General features: G+C 39.3%; 1 protein-coding gene across 1 annotated transcript in view; it reads left to right on the top strand.

Moving 5' to 3' along the window:
• Positions 1–20,992, top strand: part of MTA3 (metastasis associated 1 family member 3) — a 142,967-nt gene that overhangs the window by 90,009 nt on the left and 31,966 nt on the right. Inside the window, exons 15-16 of the mRNA XM_050893420.1 lie at positions 7,800–7,886; positions 13,797–13,943. Of these exons, the coding sequence (XP_050749377.1) occupies positions 7,800–7,886; positions 13,797–13,943 (234 nt within the window). The remainder of the gene's footprint in view (positions 1–7,799; positions 7,887–13,796; positions 13,944–20,992) is intronic.

Raw genomic sequence — 20,992 nt, forward strand, 5'->3', positions numbered from 1 at the left:
TTTCTGTTCATTGTCCTGGTCTTATTTACTTGTCCTGTTGGCAATTTTCTTTCTTCTTTCAAAGCTATGCAAGTCAGGAGCAGCTTTCAGGTTTAAGGAAACCATATGTCCACTGTGTGGATAAGACGGGTTGTACTTCATGGAAGAAGTGTGTCTAAAGCTGGACTAGGATTATGTTTTTAATCCTTAAAACAAAATAAGAGTTGCTTTCCGAGAGAAAAGCATTGTACCTTTTTATTTATGTAGTTGGCACTGATTTCTGCTGAATCATGGAGGAAAATTAATTTTAGAAGTTCACTTGAACCCGGAGTCTTTTTATCCATATCCCTATTTCTTCTCACTCACTGCAGTAGCTCAGTTTGAAAGAACATGAAGCTTTTGTTTAAGGAAGAGAAAAAAATAGAAGGAAAACAATGTTTCATCCAACTGTTAATCATCATACTAGAACAAGTGTTACATACACAGTTCAACTTTAAAACACAGGAGTGAGAAGCTGAGCTTTTCAGCAGGAAACAGTCGTTCTTGTATCAGACTGGCAGTGCTGTGAGTGCTTCCTCTTTGTTCCTTTGAATGAAAGAGTGCCACATCAGATTAACAACAAGAGCAGAAAGATTTTCTTTTTTCCTGTAGTCTCTGTCTTTCATTACTCTTTTTGCTTAAAGCAAAATTTGGACCTTGCAATTTTGTCTTTCTGAATGCTGATGCTTCCTGATTAGACCTAACATAGATGGGGGGGGTGGGGGAAGTCACAGTTGTCAATGCTTTTTGAACACAACATTGAAATTATTTTATACTGGTGGAAACCAGATTATACCTCATTTAATTAAGTCATGTTTCTTTGTGGTATACACACACATATACACACACATATATATTCTGTTTCTGGCAATATGTCTTTCTGTGGAATCGTACAGTGCTCTTACCTGCGTTGTCATTGTCATATTCTTACTCTAGTAAAGCCTAGTAAGTAAGTAAATAAAAAAAATTGTTTTCTAGTTTTGTTCCTGTACTTGTATCTGGTGACCTGTGTTCAGTGCATTCTGTAGATTTTAGTGTTACAACTAAATAGGCTCGCTCTTCCTGAATGCCTTGAATCCTTTTCTAAGGATAGCTTGATGCAAGTAATTTTTAAACTTTTTAATTTTTAAATGAGATATTTCATTAACTGTAATGATTTTCTATCTTGAATACTGCTGAGTAATTACAACATTGAATGAATGTCTGTGTTGGTGTTACAAAAGTTACAGTCGTGCTTAGATAATAACCTGGCCAGAGTAGCAGAACACCCGTGATGTGATATGGCATGAGATGGTTAGGACGTCCAAGAACTGATTTGAAATTTGTTTTCCATGTTGGTGTGCTGAAACTTGAATCTAATGACTGCTTAGATGCTTTGTCAGGCTCACCTGATGCTTTGTGTGTGCCAAACCAGTGCTTGAAAACGTAACTGCATTTCACAACTATATTGCAGTAGGCACCATACCAACACTCAGAAACCATAAAATGTAAAGACAGAAGGATGGTAGGGCACTTACCCCAGAGCGTACCAGGTTTTATGCCTTCTTAGTCATATGCAATTTGTTGAAGTGCCAGGTTGTAAATGGAACTGATTCCCAGTTCTGAGAAAGACAGACTGAAAAAGCCAGTCAGAGCCAGCTCATAAAATACATTGATTTTTGCAGTCCACCTGAACTCATCTGCAGACGCTTCTTTTGTTTTGGAGGGGCATGGACGCTTCCGAGAGTGCTGATCTCAGGCCCAACCATCTTTTAGGTGAAACCAGATTTCAGACAGAGCATTTTTTTATTATTGTAATTCCACCCACATCGTCTCCCTCGGCCCATTATATCCACTGGCAGAAAACAAGATCCTATTCTATGATGTTCTTCGTTCCTTCAGTTAACGCAGAGAATTAGATTTTTCTCATTAGTGAACCATATAGCCTGACCCCTGCTCAGATGCCAGCAGGAGGTAGTGGAGACGACGCATTTACATCCCACTTCAATCCAGGGGTGGTCACCAGGAGGTTGAGAAGGCATGGCATCTCCTGCTAGGAGCACAACCCATTGTGGAACTCTCAGACTTTGTTCTGCCTGAAGATAATAGACTCGCTGTCGTTGTTGACAATAAACTTGTCTGATGGATTTTCAGGAATAATTAGAATTGGTGAGCTGTTTTGGTAAGAGGAAATTCCCATGCTCTAAATTAGGTAAAATACCTTCTTTTTAGTTTGAATATGTTGCACGTTTTTTAGAAAGTTAAGCAAAACTATCCTGGCTGTGGAAGGTCTCTTAATTAGAGCAAACCAAAGTGGGCATTCTTCTCCAGACAGTCACTGACAAGATTGGATCTGTCTCCAGCTTACAAGCATGTTGATATATGCATGGCAGCGAGCCATGCATCTGTGAACCTTATTACTTCAGCACAGGCAGATTTTTGAGGGATTTTTTTTTTTCTTTTCCTGCTTGGATATAGTTTTATCAATATAATTATAGTAATTTAAATTTGGGTAACTACACTCCATCTATGTAGACATGATTGTCAAAACGTTTTCAGTGGATGCTAATATATTATCTGTATAATATATGTAGTTATCTGGAAATGGGTATACTGTTCATGATCAAAACTTAACATACCTTTAAATCTGCAGATTTAATAACAAGTTTGGTACACGGTACTTGCTTGTTACGATCTGGTTTGATAAAACAAAGACAAGTGAAAATTAAGTAGAATATGCAAAACGTTACTGATTTGTCTTTGTAAGCATACAGCCTATGTTTTACTGACATAAAACTAACCATTCATCTGAAGTGAGTAACATTTATGGGTATTGGTTCACAAACAATATTTTGCGTCCTTGATTTTGATAGCTACGGAAGATCTTTTGGCTGCATCTAGGATGAAAATATTTTCTCTGCTGTTACCTTTGGTTACAATTAGTGCCAGATTTTAGTAGCCAGTAAAATAATTAAAAGAACACACTATTTTTTTCCCCAAGTTTCTAAGAATTCTGAGTACAATTCAGGGAATACATAGAGCACAGTACATTCATTTGATAATCTGAATTTTGATAGAGAGATGGTGGAATGTCAAAGAGAGAGAACTCCCCAATGAGAGTCTCTCTAAGCTTAAGAGACTTACAAATCTAGTTTAAAAAAAAAAAAATCATTAAAAAAACCCTTTCAAATCTAGAAGAATAAGCCGCAATCACTATTATCTTCTCTATAGCATTCTGATTTCAGTGACCTCTGTAATACCCACAACAGTCACCACTTTTCTAGGTTAAGAACTTGGTCTGTTTAAAACCTCATAAAGAATCCATTTCACACTGTGTTTTGTAATGTTGTTCCCTGGAGTTTTTCTGATTGTACTGTATCCTCTTTAGGGTTATGGTGCCCCAAATTACATGAACTTCAAGATAGAGGTTTCCCATCATTTTAGAGAGCGTCACATGTTTTCTATTTTCCTATCATCATAATTTCTAGTATTCTGATTTTAATTTCTTTTTAAGTGGCCACTTTTTAGTATTGTCTAGATATTTTTAGAAAGCTGTTGACACTGACTCCATGAATTCTCTTCTGCATGGTGGTGGTGTAGAACCCATCATTATATTTGTATGTTACAGTCATTTTATCCCTTAAGAATTAATTTACATTTATTGCTTGATGCTGCTGATAGCCTTTGCAATCAGTTTTAGCTTTGATTATGCTTAGTAATTTCTTACTGGGAAACTTTAACTCTCTAATCACCTCTTTTCCTGATCTTTTATATGTTGAACAGCACAGATCCTTTGGGGATTACATAGACAATTAATTTTAATCAGATGCTAATCCCTAAAAAAACTTCTCTTTTACCCTGTAACAGCTGCACAGCAATGGTCTTTGGCGACACAGTTTGTTAAAAGCTAATTGAAATGCCAAGTTGGATGCCAGATCAGCTGCCACAATTCCTTCAGAGGATCCTGGCAGACCTGCGACACTTGCAATCGCTGGTTTACAGGACATGTAGGTAGGAAGGGACCTCTGGAGGTCTCTGATCCCACCCCCTGCATAAAGTTCATGTGCTCATGGGCCTTTTGTCCAGATGAGATTTGTGTATCTCCAAGGATGGAGACCGCGGCTTCTCTGGGCTCCTGTTCCAGTGTTTGATCAGCCTCACAGTAAATAATCTTTTCCTTACATCTAGCAAGAATTTCCCATCTTCCAGCTTGGGTCTGTTGCCACAGACAGCAATAGTATGTTGTCCTATCCCTATGTACCTCTGAGAAGGGTCTGGCTTGGTCTTCTCTGCTCTGCCGCTAGGTAGGTACAGGTGGCAGTCAGGTCTCCCCTTGACCTTCTCATCTCAAGGCTGACCAGACCCAGTGCCCTCAGAGTCTCCGTGTATGTCCTGTACTCCAGCCCCCAACCAGCTTGGTGACTCTCCAATAGCTGGACTTGCTCCAGTATGTCCGTATCTCTTTTGTAGTGGGGATCCCAGAACTCAACACAGGGTCTGGACGTGGTTTCACAAGGGCCGAGGGGAAGGGTTACCTTCCTCGCCCTCCTGGCTGCACTTGTGCTAGTAAGACCGGGTATGCAGTTGTCCTTGTTGCAAGGAGACACTGCTGAATGATGTGAACACATTAAAAATGTTTTCCCTTTACAAGGTCTTTGTTGGCTCCCTTGATGTTTCCATATTTAACTCTATGCCTCTATTAATAGTTCAACCCTTTTGCCAGTCTGCAGACCTACTTACTGAAGAATGTTATCACATTTGCTGTGGTTTTGTTCTCTTGAACTGAGACCAGTTTAAGCATTAGTTAAACACCAGTATTGTATGTGCTCAGCAGTTTCTGTTTGGATGAATTCCACCTGGTCCTGGTAACTTGTTTTTATTCATTAACCAGTTTGTTTTGAAATATTTCCTATCGACACTTTGATGTGACACAGTTCTCAATCTTCCCTCGTAAAAGGATTTTGAAAGTGAGCTTCTTTAAGTTCTTCTGCAGTGAAGGGCTGGAGCACCTCTCCTATGAAGACAGGCTAGGAGAGTTGGGGTTGTTTAGCCTGGAGAAGAGAAGGCTCCGGGGAGACCTTATAGCAGCCTTCCAGTACCTAAAGGGGGCCTACAGGAAAGATGGAGAGGGACTTCTTACAAGGACATGTAGTGACAGGACAAAGGATAATGGCTTTAAACTGAAAGGGTAGATTTACATTAGATGGAAGGAATTCCTTCACTATGAGGGTGGTGAGGCACTGGAACAGGTTGCCCAGAGAAGCTGTGAATGCCCCATCCCTGGAAGTGTTCAGGGCCAGGTTGGATGAGGCTTTGAGCAACCCGGTCTAGTGGAAGGTGTCCCTGCCCATGGCAGGGGGGTTGGAACTAGATGATCTTTAAGGTCCCTTCCAACCCAAACCATTCTATGATTCTGTGAACACTGATGCAAAGAATGCATTCAGCTTTTGTGCCGTGCCTTTATCTTTCTTGTGTGTTTTCCTCACACCTTGATCATCTCCTACTGCTACAGGCACTAGCACACTTTCTGCTTTTGATATGTTTGAAAAAATACACTATCTAGTATAATATTCCTTTTTTAAATTTTTTTTTCCTCATCGCTTCCACTATTTCACTGATCTTACTAAGATTTTTATTGTTTATGTGGAAGCCCATATTTGATTTTTGGGACTTGTTATTAGTGTTGGTTTTGACAACTTCCTACCTAAATTTTATTCTATGGTTTTACACTTGAGAGTGATGCACAATCTAACTTTTGTCTTTTTCTGTATGTAGTGCATAAAGATCATAAACTTTATTATACTTTTTATGGGAGTACCATAGTGTGGATTAAAGTTTGCTGCTGTTAAACATATTTAACTGTTTTAATAGATAAGTGTGCTTTGGAATACCCACACGGTACCTTTGGTGAACATGCTTTGCCGCAAGCATGGAAATTGTGCTCTCTTTGCAGTCTGTTCTCAGTCAGAATATTAATATCTCACCATGATTCAATGTCTTTTTTTACATTGAAGACATGTAGATGGAAAATTTTCTTGCTAATTACTTCTTAGGCGATGCTTTGCTGTTCCCAAAGTAACTATAAAATACTTACTGTATAGTCTGTGCTTATTTTACTAAGGGAGACAGTGGAGACACATCGTTCTACTCTGTCACTTAAAATATTTCAAGTGTTGTGGAATATTAAAAATATTCCAGGCACCAGGTTCAGTGCATTTTTTTTTTCCACTGAGAACAGTATATTTTGTTATTAAGATAAAATAATAAAGTACTTTGTGTACTCAGCATTAGGGCTCTGGAACCTTTGGGCTGTCAGATACCAGCTTGCATTTCCAGAATTTCAAGTAGATTCCTTAATATATTGAAATAAGTTGTGCATTGTCTGCTGCATTGAAAACATCTGTGAACATACTGAAATACTTATTTCAGTCATTGCTGTGGTTTCATGACCTACATGTTTTTTGCACAGAGCTAGATAGAATATATAAAGAGATGGTAATTTTTGCTATATAATACCTTATCCTCTTCGTGTCACTATGTACTCCATCTCGTGTGCTGGAATGAAGCAAACAGGAACATTTTGGTAAAACACACGGTGGAGACAAAGTGGAATTACAGTTGTTATAATCTGTTTATAACATCTGGCTCCTGTAAAGCTCATTAGAAAATGCAGATCTGCATGTGCATATGTGAAACCTATACAAAGAAAGGTGTATGTGTAGGTATGTATATGTGGGATGTAATTCCATGGGAGAGAATTGTAGATCTATACAATCAACGTATTAATGCAATTTTGTACAAAACAGAATACCAGTGTTCTAGGGCTACTGGAAGCCCTATATGGGGATTACTTATGTGCTTTTGGAAAGCAGATAAACCAATCATTCTGAGTTGAATTAAAAAAAAAAAGATAGTATAGTTCCAGCAGTCTTGAAACTATTTACTGAAACCTAGTGTCTTGTGAATTTTTGCCTTAGGTTGATTGACTCCGCTGTCGAAGCGTGAACCTCTTCTTAGGAACGCCTTTATGTTTGGGGCATTTAGACAGATTCTCTGCTTGCGTATTTGCAGTGCCTTTAAAGGTGTGAGTTCATAGTTGTAGCATTAAGTTTAAGGTAGTTACTGAACTGCTTATTTTCATTTACTTTGCAGGAAGTTACGATCTTTGAGGCCTTTGAGCTCTGTCGTACTTGGTTACAACTGACCACTTTGTTCAAAAGTTGATAGTAAAGGGGTTTTTTTGTGGGGGTTTTTTTTAAGCTTCATCTTGCCATGATAGCCCCTGTGTTCTGTTTTACTTACTAAGAATTATATGAATCACCGTACCATGTGAGTAAGACATGACAGAAATCAGTAGTCCCAAATTTAAATCCTTCTTACCTCTGTGTTACTCCATTTAGAGCCAGACAAGCTTGTAGAAAACAATGAAGAATTCAATGTAAATTATTTTTAATAGCCAGAGCTGCTTTTATTTTGGTACTCATGTTTTCATCTGTGTTTCATTTGCCTAGCTGACCGTCTCCAAAAAGACTTTGTAAGCAAAAAATGCAATCAAATTTGTATTAGAACTTACATTAACTTTAAAAAAAAAAAAAAAAAATTAATAACATCACTTGCATGAATGAGGACATGACCTGCCTTTAAATATCCATCATTATAAGCGTTGATGAAAAAAAGAACGTGTGCTAAAAGGAAAAAAGAAATTTGTGGTAAAAATGCAAGTCAGAAACTGGTTGGTGTGTCCTAATTATATTTATAATGGTAAAATATTTAAACTGAGTTTTATTCTTTAAAATTCTCAGATGCAGATCGACATTGTGAACTTGCTGGAAATCCTCTGAAGATAAAAAGCACCAGAAAACCACTGTCATGTATCATTGGGTATTTAGGTGCGTATCTGCCTCCAGAGAGTAATGAACCAAATGAACATTCAGTGTGTACTGATACTTAAAAATCCCATATACATAGAATGAGAGACTTATGCTTTTAGTAACAAGAAAACTAAAAAGTTAATAAATTAATAAAAAGTCTGGTCCGCTATCAGTTGCAAAACTGCATGATTGAACTTGCAGGATGTAGGCAGAAGGCCTTCTGATACTGGTTTAAAATGGCAGAGTGAAACCTGATGTAATTTAGAATGTGAAAAGGAGTCTGGTAATCAAAAAAAAAAAAACGCTCAAAGAGGAGATACTCAGTATGCTCAGTGCTGCTCTACTGTGCCGCTTGAATCCACTTGTAGTACTCCTATGTACTTAAAAGGAGGAGACCTCAGCCACACTAAGGCACTGATCTTTTAATTTGATGACATAATTTTAAAAGATGCGATGAAATCTGTACTGAGCTCACATGAGATAATGGGGAGAGAAGAAATTCTAGCGATTGTGATTCCTTATTAAAAAAATGAAAATCATCTTCTTTGCAAGGAACCACCAGACTGTTAAATATTTACACAGTCATATAAGAATTGAGATACACCAGCGGCTTTCTATTAATCCTTAAATGAATATAGAAATCAATTCATTGATCAGAGAAGCAGTGAATAATTCTGCAGTGTATTAATCCCATTCTATAGAAGTGAAGCTGAGGGTAGAGCTCAGTCTAGATGTTTTGCTCAAAATTTCAAACAGGAGGTTTTTTTGTACTGGAACAAAGTAAACAGTAACAGTCTCTTGACTTACTGAAGTAGAAATCAGCTATTAATGTAGTTATAACTGTTCTTCCAGAACATCAATTTTAACAAAATCCAAACTTCAGAACACTGGATAATGAAGAATTAATGCCCACTCTCACTGAATTTTGATTCCTCCTGCCCTGGAGTTCAAGAAAAAAGCCAGTGATAACTTCCTCCAGGCATCCCAGCTGCGTGCGTTACGTACGTTGTCATTAGAGTGGATGAGGAAAGGACTGCTTTGATTGACTTGGTGGAGCTGTGGTTGTAAGGGGGGGCAGTCGGACAGGAGATGGTTCATCCGACTGACCTGTCTGTGCAGTCAAAAGAAGAAACGGCAGCGTGTGTAATCTTAGGAGATACTGCATGTTTTTAGTGCCATGTTACTTAGTCGGTGAGGGGTCGTCTTGGTAACTCTGGGACCATAAGTCTGTAGGTTTAATGGGAGTAAATGGATGAACAGTGTCAGACAGCATTATGTGTACTTAGGTTGAAGGTTTTGTAGAAGATTAACAGTGCTAAAATATACCAGGTATCTGTAGAGTCCGCTCAGCATTTGACTGTATGGGAAGTGAAGGTATCTCACTACAGTTGAAGTCAAATAATATGTGTTGCAGGGATATGATGCGTACCCAGTGTAGTTAAATACATGCACCTGAATTAGCTGTATAAGGATGGCTATAAAATGGCTTTTTGTTTGCCATTTAGCTTGGTGGGGGTTTTTTTAGTTTTGTTTGTTTGTGATTTTTTTTGTTTATTTGGGATTTTTGCATGTTCCAGTGAGTAAGTAATGCTTGCATTACTTTTCTCATAAAATTTAGTATTAAATATCATGTCATAGCTTATACAGGAGGCTTTTGTGTTCTTTTTAAAATTCCTTCCGTGCCATTCCCGCAGACGTTCATTGGCATACACTTAACTGTGTGTCTTAGGGCACTACTGATTTCAGCCCTACTGGTAAGGCAGAGAGGATTTCGGTGCCCTGCACATCCTGGGTCATCGCTTCCCTTTATCCCTGTTCTGGTGCTTGGCTGCCAGTTCCACAGGTGAGGTAGGTTAAGCATTAAAAGTAGGCCCTGTTCTCTAGAAAGCTGGGGCTCATCCGCTGTAATCTCTTCAGTCATCAGTGTGCGTACTAAACAAACCCCCTAAGGTGAACCCCTGGCTAATTAAATGTCCTATATTACCTCCTAGTTACGAGGAAACCAGCCTAACGTTTCCAGCTGGGATGTGTGTTGAGGAGATGAGGTGAGAGAGAGGTGCAGCTGCTTAAGCACCTCTGGAATCTGGGATGCTTATTGAAGCGACTCAGTAGGAGACTTCAACTTTTCTTTGTTTGCTTTGGATTTTTTATTTTTTTACCCTAGTGACATTAGCAGAAATGGGAGAAGTTTTTAGAGTTGTGTCCTGGTTTCGGCTGGAATAGAGTTTTCTTCTTAGTAGCTGGTACAGTGTGTTTTGGATTTAGTGTGAGAATGATGTTGATAACACGCTGATGTTTTAGTTGTGGCTAAGTAGCGCTTACCTTAAGCCAAGGACTTTTCAGTTTCCCATGCTCTGCCAGCAAGCAGGTGTGCAAGAAGCTGGGAGGGAGCAGAGCCGGGGCAGCTGACCGAACTAGCCAAAGGGGTATTCCATACCATAGAACGTCATGCCCAGTATATAAAAGGGGGGGAGTTGGCCGGGAGGGGTGGATCGCTGCTCTGGCATCGGTCAGCGAGTGGTGAGCATTGTGCATCACTGTTGTGGTTTGGTTTTTTTTTTTCCCTTGGTAATTCTTCCCCCCCCCCCCCTTTTTTGTTATATTCCTTTTCATTACAAATATGATTATTATATTTTTTTATTATTATTGTTAGTATTTTATTTTACTTCAGTTATTAAACTGCTCTTATCTCAACCCATGAGTTTTACCTTTTTTTTTTTTTTTTCAATTCTCCTCCCCGTCCCATTGGGAGGGGGGCGGAGTGAGTGAGCATCTGCATGGTGCTTAGTTGCTGGCTGGTGTTAAACCACGACAAGTTGCTATTGCTATTTACTTGTTTGAGGCCGCAGCCTGGTCTTATAAGAAGAGTTCCTAATACGTCGTTCAGGTATCATTTCTTACTCCTGTTTTATTTTTATTTCAGAAATGATCATACAATCTGAATCTGGCCAACTGGTTATTTGTTGTGTGGGTAAAGGGATGACTTGGGTTATTTGGATGTTATAGTTAGTTCTCTGGGTTAGCAGAAGGTGCAGGTGGCTAGGAGATTTTCAGTGAAGTACTAGGCGCAAGAGAACAAGGATAAAAGCAGCAGGAATGAAAAGATCCCTAATTACTATTATTCCATAATACAATAATACGATGAGATAATTCAGGCAAAAACCCTGAAATGCCTCATTACCCCTCTCAGGTATGATGAAGCAGCTAGTTAGAAAGTGCTGATCTAAAGCATGCAAATATTGGAAGCAAGTCTATATGTAAAGGATGAGTGAGTGTAAGGTGTGAAGACCCCACAGGAAGGACTCAATCCATAGGGAGTGGTCCTGGCTATTCAGTTAAGTTTGTTTCTAGAACTTAAAGGGAGAACTTGGTCTTGCTACCTTCCTCTACTGCAGAAAGAGAAAAGACAGCCTTTGTGGTCAACTAATGGAGGATTCGTGACCTCCAAACTGAAGAAAAGTCAAAGGAAGGAAATGCTTCTTTCTTCAACTGTCTGCTTATCCTGAAAATATAAAATTACATCTCCTATATGCTGTAGACAAAAGGAGTTAATGAGTTCTCATATGTTGATGCAGCTGCTGGGATTATTGTGGATGCTGCTGGAGCTCTTTGGCAAATAAGATAATATTTTAGTGGCGTTAGCCCTGAAAATTAACCTTTTCCTGCAGAAAATTCGAAAAGATTGCCAAACAAGCATTTTAGAATCCAAATTCCAATAATCTTCAGCAAACAGTGCAAACCTTTCTGTTTCAGTTTAAAGTTTTGCTTTAGCAATCAGTAGTGTTCATAACATTAAGCACACCTCTGTTCCCATTTTAGTAAAAAAGCAAAAGAGACGCTGGTTCTCTCCAGCATGAAAAATGGGACATGCCATGAAATCTGCTGGATGCTTGGTGTTCCTAAACTCTTTTATATGAAAAGCAGATGAGTACTGCAGTGAATGGCAGTAAAAAGCTCTCATCTGAGTCAGTGGTGAGAAGATCGGTGGCATCAAACTGGCCTTTACACGCACACCCAAATCTACAGGACTGCCCTGAAGCAATTACCTGTACCCTAGCTCTTTGCTATTCTAACGCCTGCCCATGCATTACCCTATCGTACTGTTTCTTATCTGACCCTCTTGAAGCATCTTGGATGAGGATGTTCATGCTTTAAGAGCATGATTGCAAGCTCTGATGAAACCAGTGGTTAACAATGAAGTAAGTCTTTTCAAATGTGAAAATTGTTGGCATCGTCTCCTCCTGGCATGCTGTTCCCACTACAGCCTGGCCAAGTCACTGTGGCCATCCTACTCCTTTCCACCTATTTGGATACTGATGAAACTGTTTGGCTGTCCAACCTTTATGTATCTGCCTTCTCAAGGTTATCACGACTTCTCAGAGCGCACCTCCAGCCTCCCCTGCAGCCACGGCCGGTTGCTAGTTGGGGTGGGTGGGCTGGGTACCTGCAGGCTGCGTGTGAAGGCTTGCCGTGGGAGCAAGAGCGTGAGGCCGGGCGGGCGAGCACTTGGATATCAGACTTCCTGGGCATTTCTGAAAGAGGAAAAATCTGTTATCGTGGTGGACTTTGTGCAATGGTTTCTGTTTCTTCTGCGTGATAGCCGTGAATGGCAGAGGCTGGAGGGCCTCCTCCTTCGATACCTCGCCTTGCTTTAGATTTCGCATATTCCTAGGTTCTATGCTTTATTTTATAAAGAGAAAAGCAGAAAGAAGCACTCTTCAGGAGGTGCAAACCTGGGCTACAAATGAGAAGGTGCTTTATTTTTGTCTTCTGATCTTACTCCCCTTGGGCAGCTGACTCTCCTGATCTGTCTCCCAGCCCCTCTGCCCTCACGTTCTCAGCCCAGAGAGCTCTTCTGCTCCGTGGGGAAATCAGGTGGCCGGCTGTAATCGGGCTGCAAGCGCCTCGCAACCTGCGCAGTGCCGGCAGCTGGTGCCCCGCGGCTGTGTCAGAGGGACGGGGACATGCCCCCGGGCGGTCTGACTTCCCTTGCCAATTTGGGTCTGTCCAAGGATGGCAGTGGGTGGCATTTTGAACCCAAATGTGTGATGGGAATAAGTTAATTGGTTCAGGAAATTCCTGGTGAAGGACAGGCAGACTCTACTGAGGCTTCCTTTTGCCGCTTTTATCTGGCAGATAACTGAGAAGTTTCCATACAGCTGTACCAGCTTTTGGCAAACACAGCAGCTGCCACCCTGAAGCGTGCTGGCCAGATGCGTTTCATTGCCTCTTACCCACCTTTCTTCCTCCTTCTCCAAAATAATGCTGCTCCGTGAACCATATTAGGTACTCTGGGACTTTTGAAGCTCCCCAGTAATGACTCTGTATGGGAGTCCGGCAGTACCTGGGGAACCCAGTGCAGTCTACACCATTTTTGTGTTCCTGCTGCAGTTTTGGGGTAGTTTTAGCTTCAGAGCCCTGCTGTGGCTGGCCCCCTGACTCTTGCACCTGGTGACTTGTGTTTGGGAAGATCCCTTAAAGCTTGTTATTGTGACAGAAAATATTGAATAGCTTGAGGTACTGAAGCGATTTCACTATAGTAAAATGCTTTTATTTGCTTGCTAAAAAATCTGTAGGCGTGTAGCTCCCATACACACCTCAAAAGGGTAGGAAAATGTAAACACAGACCTGTTTCAGATTGATTTGCATTATCTCTTCAACCTCTGAAATCCTTACACATCTACACCATAGTATTCAACTTGGGCAATCTAAAGTGAAATAGATTTTTCTTACTTGGAGGAACTGTAGGTATGAAGACTTGTGTTTGAATTGTTAGTCAAGGTCCTGTAAACACACTCATGCAGAAGAAGCTTTCTTTCCTTTCACTGGAAATTTAAATGTAAATTTAGAATGTTGAATGGACTATTTTTATTTCTTTTTTTAAATCAAGTGTGTATAATCTTTCTCTCTCTCTCTCGTCTCAAACAGAGATTCATCCTGCAGTGAAACCCAATGTAATCAGGTCAACACCAAGCCTTCAAAGTCCAAGTGCAAAACGACTGCTTGCACCCTCCAATCACTCTTCATTAAGTATTTTGGGAAAAAGAAACTACAGCCATCATAATGGTCTTGATGGTATGTGAAGGAATAGAAAAGAAATATTCTTTAAGTCTTTGAATTGCAAAACTTCCTGTGGACCTGAGATGACATTAAGGGGGTACAGACCAACAGAAATGTAAGATTGGATAGCATGTTTATAGCATTGATTCTTAATGCAATGAATGGTGGTGCTTATTCATTGAACATGGAGATATTAATGCCATCTCTTACAAACACTCCTTTTACCATTTTTCTTACTAATCTTGATATAAAAGAGCAAGAAAAGAATAAAACAAATTTGGTGAAGGCAGAGATGCAATATGTTTTATTTTGGCTTATTGCATTGCTTTTTTATTTGAAGAAATATTTTGCAGAGATATGCAAGACCTTTTGAATTACTCTGTGCAAAATTACTTGATACGTACTGGACCTGCTGGTTTACAGCCAATCTCTTTGCTAGTATGTGAATTCTAAACACAGCTTAGTCTGGATTCTCAACGGTGTGATTGGTAATGGAGGGAAAATATCTTCTGGCATCTTGCATCCCAAGACTGGTGCCACAGAGTCAGTTAAAACAAGAAGTAGTCCTGGCAATAAGGACTGGTGGAAGGTAGGAGCTCCTTAGAAAGCGTCTGTCCCTGCATTTATACCTCTGGCAGAGGAGGAAGCAAAAGGGGTGTCACAGAGGTACAGGGGAGGCTTTTCATGTACACTGTGCAGCGCCAGAGGTGATATTTAAGCCTGGTGTATCCAGCCACTTCATTACAGTATGGTGCAAATGGAGAGCAGATAGGAAGCTGTGCAAAAAAAGATGGAAATTTGTGGATAAGGCTAACTTTTCTCAAATAATCTTTACTTTTTATTCTGAAAAGTGACTGTGTATTAATGATTTTATTTTTTTTTAATCATTACCAAAAAGAAAGATTTTCAACTGGAACTGTGAACAGTTTTACCTCATGTCCAAATAAGAGGAGAATCCAGCAGGATATAATTTGTTTGCACTGAAAAGAAATGCATGCGTTCCCGAATTCTCTTTTTGTGAGATGTGACTTCTGTAAGCCATTAGCATATTTGTTCTGTAATTGAATAAGGTTGTTGAGATTAGAAATCTCTGATATAGAATGTTCAGGACACGATCTGCACAAAAAAGGTGACTGTTTTCATGCTTCACAGAATAGGTCGAGGTAGCAATGAGAGGGACTCGCCTTTTAGACACGCTAATAGAAATAGTATTCCAAATACAGGAAGAAAAACTTGATCCATTATCCATCATCTTCCCATAATGATTGTGTTTTTCTGTCATTGCCAACGCTATTTGTATCTTGCAGTGAAAATACCTGCTGTACGTTTAATAATACCTACATAGAAATCACTACATACTTTGACAAGAAGTGGTTATTCAGTATACACAGAAGAGAGGATCTCTTGGACCTCTGCTCAGTGTGCAAGCAGCCATTACCCAGTAGGCAAATAACATGTATGGCAATTGTACTTGGAAGACAAGATGATGCCTTTAATAGGCTGTCCTGGTTTCAGCTAGGATGGAGTTAATTTTCTTCCTAGTAGCTGGTACAGTGCAGTGTTTTGGATTTAGGATGAGAATAATGTTGATAACACACTGATGTTTTTAGTTGTTGCTCAGTAGTGTTTATACTAAGTCAAGGATTTTTCAGCTTCTCATGCCCAGCCAGCAAGAAGCTGGGAGGGGACACAGCCAGGACAGCTGACCCAAACTGGCCAAAGGGATATTCCATACCATATGACGTCATGCCCAGTATATAAACTGGGGGGAGTTGGCCAGGAGGGGCAGATCGCTGCTCAGGAACTAACTGGGCATCAGTCGGCGAGTGGTGAGCAATTGCATTGTGCATCACGTGTTTTGTATAGTCTAATTCTTTTAGTAGTATTATTGACATTTTATTATTATTATCATCATTATTTTCCTTCCTTTCTGTCCTGTTAAACTGTCTTTATCTGAACCACGAGTTTTTGGTTTTGGGGTTTTTTTTTTTTTGGTTTGGTGTCTCCCCCACCCCGATTCTCTCCCCCATCCCACTGGGTGGGGGGCAGTGAGCGAGTGGCTGCGTGGTGCTTAGCTGCCGGCTGGGGTTAAACCACAACACAGGCATAGCCATAAATGCTTCATTTCCACTGCCATCTTTGAGTGTGAAGTTCTGCAGGGGTGGTCTGGTAGTTGCCGCATGGGAATGTGAACGAAGGCTGCTTCCCCCCTCCACCAATGCTGGCCATTAGACTGGGCTCTCCATATGAGCTTTGAGTGATGAATGACTTTCACCTGGAAATAAAGATGGTGTTACATTTCTACTGCAGAGAAGGCTGTAGCAATAAGTTCAAGGTAAACATTACTATGATTATGTCCCTATAAGGAGGCACGCTTGGAAGTCTTGAAATTTTTTCTTCTACTTAGTAGAGATGTTCTCTTCAAAGTAAAGAGTGTATAAAACCAGTCATTAGCCACACTGATTAGTTTGTGTCAAACAGTCAGCTACCTGTGTTAACGGCAATTTGCACAAAATAACATCTCATTTGAAAAATTAGTATTGAGAACTGTAAGTCATTGCTTTAGGAGATAACTTTTTCTGATTATCTATTTTCTGTGAAAACATAACTGACTGGAAAGCATATATCCTAAATAACTGAAGTCTGCATTTTGTTAGCATAAAAATGGCTATTTTAGTATTTAAAAATGGCTATTTTGGTTCTTATCCTAGCCCCTCTCTTTAATTAAAAGCCTGCAAAGTGTAAATAAAATGCAAAGAAAAAGCAACAAACCAGTGGTAATGATACTCAACAGCACAGGTCCTCTGTTCCTTTTGACTTAAAAATGATTACCTTTAATATTTACCATTTAACTCCTTCTCTGGTTATTGGTAAATATAAAATACATTTTTTTGGCTGTAATTTATCCACCTTCTCTTCAGTACACAGCAAAAACTCAGTGACCAGATCAGCTTGGGAAACGGTGGTTTCTGTGTAATTGCACTGACCACGGTGTACTATTTGTGCAATGAAAGGTTTTGCCAACCTCCAGAGTTTTTGTGTTACTATAAATATACCAAAAAGCATTTTTGGTTCCAAAATACCATTGATTGTTGCAGGGTTTATTGCGTTGTATCAATTAACAGTATCCAGAAAGCCTGCTATGGAGATGATGATATATTCTGTCTTTCAATGCATGCTTTGATGAAATGAGCAAATAAAAAGGAGCGCAGTGGGCTTATATTAAGTCTTATCTCTTGCTATTTTCATAATCTTAATGTTATTGACATAGAAATGTCTGCATGTTCAGGTTTGCTTTTTTCCAACAGTATTAGAAATTTGTTGTAAAGAAGCCATATAAATATGTTTACTTAAGATATGCAATAATTTGCAGCATTCAAGTAAATATCACTTAGGCTTGTGCAAACATATATTTAGATTGGCATATTTAAAGTCAGTCTTACTGCCTAGGTGAGTTGAGTGCCATATTTTGACAGAATTTGTTATTAACAAAATAATAATTATTGGCTCAGAAATAAAGCAATGTAGTATGGAAATGGCACTTCTTTATGTCTGTATGGGGGAGTGGGGGAAGATTATGAGAAACATCATTAATATTTGGTTTAATGCTTTTAAGAGTAATAAACAAGAACACGATTAACATTTCTTAGAGAAGTCTTACGTTGGCTTGAGTCTTGATTTTGGCCAATGCAGCGCAAGTTTCCCTTTCATTTTTCCATGGATGCACCTCCAGCAAGAGTCTGGTGCAACTGATAGGAGTGAGGGAGTCTGTCATTTGGGACTACTATTGCTCGATCTTTGTCGAGAATGATGAGGGAGCTCATTTATCTCTTCATAAATGGTGAGGTTTGTGCCCTGTTATCTTGCTATTAACTGAGCTGAGTGTCAGTCACTGGTGGCTGAGAGATGTAGTTGTAGTTGTGTGCATGAACCCGTGTATAAGGCATAGACATAAGTAAAATTGCACTGCTTAAGCATTGTGTATTGTAACTAGGTAGATAGAAGATCTGGTAGTTGTTTGTGTCCTTTACTGTAGGAGGAAGACTTTTTTCTGGATGGTCTTAGAAAAGTGTTTTTCCTTTTATTTTCAAACAACAGCAAATTTCGCATTCTGTAGAATGGAATGAAAAATGCCAGAAAGCTTTTTTCCATTCCGGAAAAAAAATCACAGTACTTTGGGGAGTTTTCGTTTAATGTGCATGCTGGTGCTTTTAACTACTCTGAGATGCAGTATTTCCATTGCTGCTGAAAATAAAGTCAACACAAGATATTTAAGTGGTTCTCAGCAGTGAAGAGAGTCTCTTTCAAATGGGAAAATTCCGTCTTCAGAAAAGCACGACCTTGCAGAATGTTATGTGTATCCAATTTTATGACTGGAGTTGACGATGGGAAGATTTAGGTGTGACTGTAAAGTGCTTTGTAGATATTTTGAATCTGGTCTTTAAATTACAGTGTCTGAAATTATTCCGAGCAATTACTTTCACCCACGAGCTGCTTAACTGTGAGCAACAGTACATCCAAGTAGTCAAGTTTCACGTCAGGCTATTGTTTTGGCAGGGTAAGTAATGATAATTTTCCTTATAATATTTGGAAAGATCAGGTAGAGGTATTTTACATGAGTATAATCTCTGTTAGCTGACAGGTATTTCCTTACTTTTACATGCGTCAGAAGCAGAATATCCACAGGATGTCCAAGATATTAACGTCACTAATGAGGTACAGAAATCAGTCTGTGCCTGTTGATAACATTTTCATGACTTGTGGGCAGAAATAAGACAACCGGTTGTTCATAGCTGAAGAGACTTTAATCAACAGCCCTGATCCTTCTTCTCTCTTCCCCTGCCCAGACCTTTAATGCTGTATTTCAGGCTGAGATGTCCTGATACCTTCAAGAGGATTCTTTCAACAGTCAAATTTGTGTTCCTGAATATACTGAAGTATGCAGCTACATCTAAGAATGAGACAGCAATTTTGGGGTCCATTTTCCTAGGAACCCGCACATCTCTGGCACAAGAAGATGAGAAAGTGACACGAGCAATTGGCAAAGGGAGAAAGATCTCAGAAAAACGTACCTTCTCTCTTAGATGCTATTTTGGTCAATCCTTCTCTCTCTGCTTATGACTAACAGTATTGGCTATTGAGGAGATAAGCAAGGAAGAAAGGCTTACATTTCACTCCTATTTTTCCATGGGGAATTTGAGACTCTCCCTTGACAAACACATGAAAATATAAGCAGCCTAACTGACAAGCAGGGAGACGAGCCTTTCCTGCCCCAAATTTTCTTGAAACAGAGAACGCAATTCTAATATGTGCTTCATCACAATTAACTTCACGTAACCCTACGTGAAAGTACATTAGAGGGAAGGAGTTTTCACTGTAGGATGGAATTTCTCAGGAGAGGGAGGGGTTTTTTTGTTTTCAAAAGTGTCTGATCGTTGTTATCACAGCACTATTTTTCAGTAGAGATGGAGATCTTCTACTGTGGTGGCAGGCTAGCAGCATGAAATGCATACCAAAAAACATCTGGCTCTCCATTACTTTAAAAAATAAAACCTTAAATTTTCTCTTATGTATTAATAAAATATAAACCTACCTAAATTGTTATAAACCTCATTTTACATACCAGTGATTTCCAACTGAAAGAGAAGAAATGAGAAGTGAGAAACAAGCTACTATGTGAATCCACTTTTGCCATTTCTTCCATGCTGAAACACAAAGTATGATTAATGTTGAATTGTGTATACCCACTCTTCCCAAAAGTGAGAAACAAGAGTTAGATATTGTTCCACAGTCAGTTTTTCCTCTGAAATTTACTTTGGGCGTGTGCATTGTAGCTTTGGTCCTTGGTATAGCCAGCAAATGTTTTGAAATATTTGGCTACAGATCTCGTACTGAAATGTGTGCACTGATATCGATGGTAATGTGAGCATGGAAAGTAGATCTCTCTGGAAAAACTGATGTTGTGTTACTGTCATTTATTGGAGAAGCAGAGGACTATGAAAAGGGTGTTTATGACTCTTGGTTATTTCCCAACATGTATTACTCAGAGCGTTCATTTATGTCATGATATGAAATGCTTTATGGTAAGAGCCTTGTCGTGCCTTTCAATACGAAGTCATTAAAGCCATCTCTGACCCTCAAGAGATTAACCTAACAACCTTTTTACCTTTGATTTTTGCAACTTGCACAAGAGTAGCCAATTTCTGTCTATTTTCACTGTCCAATCGGAAGCAATAATTTTAAATATTTACTAGAAAACTAAAATGCTCTAAAGCTTGCATTTCTGTGATCAGTATATTCACTTGTTTTTGCAGAGGTACAAATGACGATACTGGAGATGATGAACTAGGGACAACTTCCAGAGCCCAAATTAGGTACCTGGAAAATGATGCAGGCCTTAATTACCCCAGGGTGTTACTGCTTACATTGTCAATCATTTGTAGAACTAAGCTACTACATCTCGTGTTTGCACGTCTCAAGCCATTTTTTTTTCTATTTAAATTTTTGTATTATAAAACAATGTTTTTCCTTCAGTTTGTTTACAATGAGTTGATGATTCCCCCCTCCCCACTTTGGTCTTCGTTCCTCCAACCCCAGTGATGCAAATGACATTGTGACTTAACACAAAAAATAATCAACTAGGAGGAAAATATTTTTGTCCGAAAAACAGAATTATCTCCCTCCCCCCCGCATTTCTTAAAGTTGAGAAAACAATTTATTGTCTTGCAATGATAAATACGGTCATCATTTGCCTACATTGAATTCACATTACAATCATCTCCCAAGTATTTGAGGTTCTTTGATTACAAACAATAGTCTTCCATTCTGTGTCTGAAGACTGCTCAAACTGCAGAGTGTTTTTTCAGTGGGTAAAGGTAAGCAGTGTGACTTCTTGATGATGAATTTGGTCACAGGAGGACTTGGGAGGAGCAAAACCATTTCTGCAAACCCATGTTTCCTTGAATTTCCTCTGAGAAAGAATTGTTCCTAAGCGTTAGCATAGTATAGCACTGTGTTGTGGGTTTTTTAAATATAGACAGCGATTGCTTTTGTTTTGCCAAAGT

This window comes from Gymnogyps californianus, chromosome 3, assembly GCF_018139145.2.
Source record: "Gymnogyps californianus isolate 813 chromosome 3, ASM1813914v2, whole genome shotgun sequence".
Taxonomy (NCBI): Eukaryota; Metazoa; Chordata; class Aves; order Accipitriformes; family Cathartidae; genus Gymnogyps; species Gymnogyps californianus.